Raw genomic sequence first — 6,025 nt, forward strand, 5'->3', positions numbered from 1 at the left:
GCCAGAAAATTAGAAGAAAAAAAAATCAAGGAATAGGACTCCCATATAAGGTACTTATTATGGGTTCGATCAAAAAGAAATATGTGGCATTAGGCAAATTGACAGGGAATCGTTGCATGAGTATTGGGAGAGATTCAAGAAATTAGTGTCTAGTTGTCTTCATCACCGGATTTCTGAACAATTGCTCATCCAGTATTTTTATGAAGGCTTTCTACCTACGGATAGAAGCATTTTGGATGCTGCTAGTGGGAGAGCACTTGTCGATAAGACCCCCAAAAGTGGCAAAGGCTTTGATTGAGAACATGTCCATTAATTCTCAGCAGTTTACAACTAGAAGCAATTTAGTAGTGTTGACAAGGGGTGTGAATGAAATTAAAGCTTCTTCCCACAAGAATTTAGAAGGCAGAATTGATGAGATTAAATCTTTAGTAAAAAAATTCGCAATAGGTAAAACCCAAGCAATGGTCTGTGGTATTTGCACTTCTTCAAAGAATCTTACAGATTCATGTCCTACATTGCAAGAAGATCTAATTGTTGATGCTCCTCAAGCATATGCAGCAAATATATACAATCCTCAGGCCAACAATGATTTGTCATCTAACAAGTACAATCCTTGTTGGAGAAACCATCCCAACCTGAGATGGGGGAATTCATCTGCACAATAGCAACCTAGGCATCAGTAGCAGCAAAATATTCCTCAACAGCAAAACAATGCACCTTCATTAGAGGACCTCGTAAAGCAGATGACTGTCCAGAATCTCCAATTTTTAAAAAGAACAGATTCCACCATTCAAAATTTGGAAACAAAGATTGGTCAGCTACCCACTTCAATTAATTAATTACAGACTCAGGGGTCAAACCAATTGCCTGCACAATCAGTAGTAAATCCAAATGCTCCCAATGTCAATGCAATTAAATTGAGGTTTGGCAAAACTGTTGAAATACCAAAGGTACCTGAAACTGTTGTGAACAATAACAAGGTTGTTGAGGAAACTTTGATATATGAAACTGTTGATGTTGAGCAAAATATACCACTTCCTTTTCCTTAAAGGGCAGTGAAGACTAAGAAAATGGACGAAGCAGAAAGGGACAATGAGATCCTAGACACATTTAGGAAGGTGGAAGTGAACATTCCCCTCCTCGAAGCAATTAAACAGAGTCCAAGATATGCAAAATTTCTAAAAGATTTGTGCACGCACAAGAGAAGGTTAAAGGTAATGAAAGAGTAAACATGGGGCGAAATGTTTCAGCCCATATTCAGCCTATGCCTCATAAATGCAAAGATCTAGGAACTTTTTCCATTCCATGTACCATAGGCAATAGTCAATTAGAAAATGCTATGTTAGATTTAAGAGCTTCCATTATTGTTATGCCTATATCTATTTTTAACTCTCTTGCTCTTGGACCTTTACATAGTACATGTGTTACCATTCAATTGGCGAATAGGAGCAATGCTCGTCCTGTTGGACTTATGGAGGACGTACTTGTTCGAGTTAATGAGTTGATATTTCCTACAGATTTTTACATTCTGGACATGGAGGGAGAAAAAGAATAAGTTCAACAGGGCGCCTATCATCTTAGTTAGACCATTCTTGAAAATTGCTAGAACAAAAATTTATGTACATCTTGGAACTCTATCCATGGAATTTGGTGATAGCATTGTAAAATTTAATATCTTTGATGCTATGAAACACCCCATGGAAGATCATTCTATTTTTCAAATTGAATTGATTGCTGATTTGGTTGATGAAACTTACCTAGATATGTTTGCAACTGATTTTCCTTCATTGTCTGATTTTGATGATACTTACACTTGTGAATTATGTACAGATACTCAATTTTGTTCAATGTGTGTTGAGATCAAATCTGCTTTGCAGGTTAATCATTGTGCTGACATTGATATTTCTACTAACATAATTGATTTTGTAGACTTAGCTTCGGCCATTGGTGTTGTATCCTCCATTGAATAACCACCGACTATAGAGCTTAAACAACTTCCTGAAAATTTGAAATATGCATATTTAGAATGAAGTGTCAAGTTACCTGTGATTATTTCAGCCAAACTTGAAGATGAACAGGAAGATAAGCTGTTGCAGATTTTAAGAAAACACAAGAAGGCAATCGGATAGACCTTGGATGATATTCCTGATATTATCCCATCCATGTGCATGCATAGGATACTACTAGAGGATGGGGTAAAATCAGTCAGGCATCCCCAAAGGCGACTTAACCCATTAATTTTGGATTATATACCCCATCTCTGATAGTCAATGGGTGAGTCTGGTGCAGGTAGTCTCTAAGAAAATTGGACTCATAGTGGTTAAAAATGAAAATAAAGAAGTTATCCCCACACGAGTGCAGAACAGTTGATGGGTACGCATCGATTACAGGAGACTAAACCAGACAACTAGAAAGGATCATCCATTCATTGATCAGATGCTTAAACGGTTGGATGATAAGTCACATTATTGTTTTCGTGATTGTTTTTCTAGTTATTTTCAGATCCATATTGCACTAGAGGACCAAGAAAAGACCACGTTCACTTGCCCTTTCGGCGCATTTGCCTATAGGAGAATGCCCTTTGGCCTATGCAATGCTCCTGTCACTTTCCAACGTTGCATGACTAGTATCTTCGCTGATTTGATAGAAATATGTATAGAAGTTTTCATGGATGATTTTACTGTGTATGGTTCCTCATTTGATGCATGCTTGAACAATTTAGATAGAGTTTTGCATAGATAGTTTGAAATTAACCTTGTGCTGAATTATGAAAAATGTCATTTTATGGTTGAACAGGGCAATGTTTTGGAACATGTGATCTCTAAAAATGAGATAGAAGTGGACCCTGTGAAGATTGATGTGATTTCTAATTTTCCTTACCCATCTGGCATCCGCGAGATTCGTTCTTTTGTTGGGCATGCAGGTGTTTACAAGATCCGTTCTAATTTGCCTTGCCCATCTTATTTGCCTTACCCATCTTGCATCCGCACTTTATCAAGGATTACAGCAAGATAGCTCTTCCGCTATCAAATTTGCTGCAAAAAAATATCAGTTTAACCTTTGATGACAAATGCAAGTAGGCTTTTGATTTCTTAAAGGCAACACTGACCTCTACTCCCATAATTCAGTTACCCAATTGGACCATCCCTTTTAAAATTATGTGTAATGCATCTAACTATGCAGTGGGAGCAGTCCTTGCACAAAGGGTTGGTAAGGCTGCCCATGTTATTTATTATGCTTCGAGGACTTTAGATTCTGCACAGGCTAATTATACTACCTCTGAAAAGAAACTCCTAGCCATTTTTTTTTCACTTGATAAGTTTAGATCATATTTTCTAGATTTGAAGGTAGTTGTATTTACTAACCATGCAACTTTGAAGTTCTTGCTGAAGAAACCAGAAGCAAAACTGAGATGGATCCGATGGATGTTGTTACTCCAAGAATTTAATTTAGAGATTAAAGATAAGAGTGGAGTTGAAAATTTGGTGGCCGGTCATTTGAGCACAATAGAAATGGATGAGGATCCCGTTCCCATTCAAGATAACTTTCCTAATGAGCAACTGCTACAGTTGCGTGAGGTAACTCCTTGGTTTGCTGATTTAGTTAATTATCTAGTTGATGGAGTCCTTCATGCAGATGCATCTAGAACACGAATGCACAAACTTAAAAGTGATGCCAAATACTATGTGTGTGATGATACATATTTGTGGAAATTCTGTAGTGACCAAATGATTAGGCGATGTGTTTTCCACCATGAGGCTCAATCCATTCTTCATTTTTATCATGCCTCTCAAGTTGGGGGACATTTTCGTCCCCAATGGAAAGCAAGAAAAGTCTTAGACTCGGGTTTCTTTTGGCCCACTTTGTTTAAAGATGTTTTTGAGACTTACAAACTTGTGAACAATGCCAAATAATAGGAACAACAATCACTCGTAAGAGTGAGATGCCTCAACAACCTATGCTTTTTTGTGAAGTACTTGATGTGTGGGAAATTGACTTTATGGGCCTTTTTTTTTGTATCTTTTGGTTTTGTCTACTTTTTACTATCCATTGATTATGTTTCGAAGTGGGTGGAAGCAATACCCACCAAGACTAATGATTTTAAAGTTGTTGCAGGTTTTATCAAATCAAATATTGTTTGCAGGTTTAGAATACCCTGGGCCATCATAAGTGATCAAGGCACTCATTTTTGCAATCGCACCATGGACACTTTGCTTCGGAAGTATGGGGTTGTGCACAAACTATAGAATTGATCAAATAAGCGTAATCAATCATATGTGAATTCGACTTCGTTGATTGGATGAAGCATCACAATCATCCAAATATTACAATTAATGTTCAAGCGTCAAACCAGTGGTTTAATCGTTTTGCTCATATGTTAAAACAAAAATCTAAACAACCCCTTTTCTAATTTCAACTTAATTTGGTTAAAATTATCATATCATAAGTCTTTGCGAAACGACTCGAGTTATTACATTTTATCAATTGTATTTCACCCGTGTGCGACAGCGGATCAAATACCCAATGCCAAATATCAAGAACTTGACAGTTGGATCCACACACCTTAATAAGAACAAAGGCAACAATCATGAATAATAATTTAGAATCACGAAATTCAGCTGGAAAACTTTACTTAACAATTATAATTTACAATTTATTCAACAAATTCTTAATATATTACATCTTTAAATAAAACACCAATGTATGATTACAATATAAAATAAAAATATCAAATTAAATGTTTGTGAGTCTGTAATTGCTCATTTGATGCTAAACTCGTCTCAAGTTCCTCCAGTTGTTAGGGAAATAAAAATAAAGGGGTGATGTAACACCCCGATTTTCAAAGCGAGGGTGTATTTTTTTTTCCAAAAGAAATTAAAATAAATCAGAGAATTAAATAAGGTAATACATTTGGATAAATAATTGATTCATTATAATTTACAAGCAGCGGAAAGGTTTCTCAAAATATGAATCCAAAGTATTTACACGACAACAAATGATACATGGAACCCATTCAAATAAGATGTCATACTGACAATATTAGTACAGGTATAGTTTTCCAATTCAAAATAACGTAATTCAAAAGAAAGACATATGTTCCCTCTATGTCATCCTAATCTGATCATTCTACAAAAAAAACTATAGCTATACTCCCTGAGTGATCTCCACGCGCCCCGTGAGATCCTCCTAACATAGCTCCGGTCAAGCATTCCCATCTACATTTCCATCCGCAGGGTACGAACCGGTAGGATTGTCCTGGCTCTCATCTGAGGGCAAAGCCCAGATTTCCACAATAGTTGTAAAGGGTCACCAACCGAAATTAACAATTAACACATAACATTTATGTTTTTAAATGCACAAAATAACCTTTCAACTTAGCATGAACCTTAAAAGGGTTTTCCATATGCTAAAAGTTCATAAAACACTTACCAAATGAAAATGGAATCAAAATAAAGTTCTCAATCCATCAAGTAATACATAAATGACCAAGACTTTGATAAATCAATTGAGCAATCTGTTATCTAACTCAAAATAAGAATTTCTACTAAGCCAATCGATTTCCAAATCGATTTCCTGAAGGTTTTTAGTGAAATTTGAACTCTGGGCTTAATTCAATCGATTGGGAAATCGATTGAATGAATAACTGAGCCCCTGACTTAATGCCAATCGATTTTCAAATCGATTTTGGTCAGTTTGGCTGAATTCCTGTATGGCCAAATCGATTTCCAAATCGATTTCTTAAATGGTTTTGAAAAACATATTATACAATCGATTGGCAAATCGATTATGTCAAATTTGGGAAGTCCCTTTAACTCATCCAATCGATTGGGAAATCGATTTCCCTGCATATTCTTCCAAAAATACATAAACTAACTTAATCACATTCATACACAATTCCACATCTTAACACTTAGCAATTCCCACACAATCACCACGACAAATTGGGTTTCGAAATAGTTTTACAATCAAAAATGCTATCACACAATTCCCAAAACATAACACTTAGCACTTATAACACAATCAC

The 6,025-nt window shown here is 36.0% G+C and overlaps 1 protein-coding gene across 1 annotated transcript in view; it reads left to right on the forward strand.

Annotated features, from left to right (window-relative positions):
* Positions 1–1,231: 1,231 nt before the first annotated feature.
* The window catches only part of LOC140920407 (uncharacterized), a 21,604-nt gene continuing 16,810 nt past the window's right edge, over positions 1,232–6,025 (forward strand). The window contains exons 1-6 of the mRNA XM_073368682.1: positions 1,232–1,307; positions 1,831–1,952; positions 2,503–2,661; positions 2,797–2,923; positions 3,454–3,589; positions 4,145–4,222. Of these exons, the coding sequence (XP_073224783.1) occupies positions 1,232–1,307; positions 1,831–1,952; positions 2,503–2,661; positions 2,797–2,923; positions 3,454–3,589; positions 4,145–4,222 (698 nt within the window). The remainder of the gene's footprint in view (positions 1,308–1,830; positions 1,953–2,502; positions 2,662–2,796; positions 2,924–3,453; positions 3,590–4,144; positions 4,223–6,025) is intronic.

The sequence above is a fragment of the Cicer arietinum genome, chromosome 5 (assembly GCF_000331145.2).
Source record: "Cicer arietinum cultivar CDC Frontier isolate Library 1 chromosome 5, Cicar.CDCFrontier_v2.0, whole genome shotgun sequence".
In the NCBI taxonomy this organism is placed as follows: Eukaryota; Viridiplantae; Streptophyta; class Magnoliopsida; order Fabales; family Fabaceae; genus Cicer; species Cicer arietinum.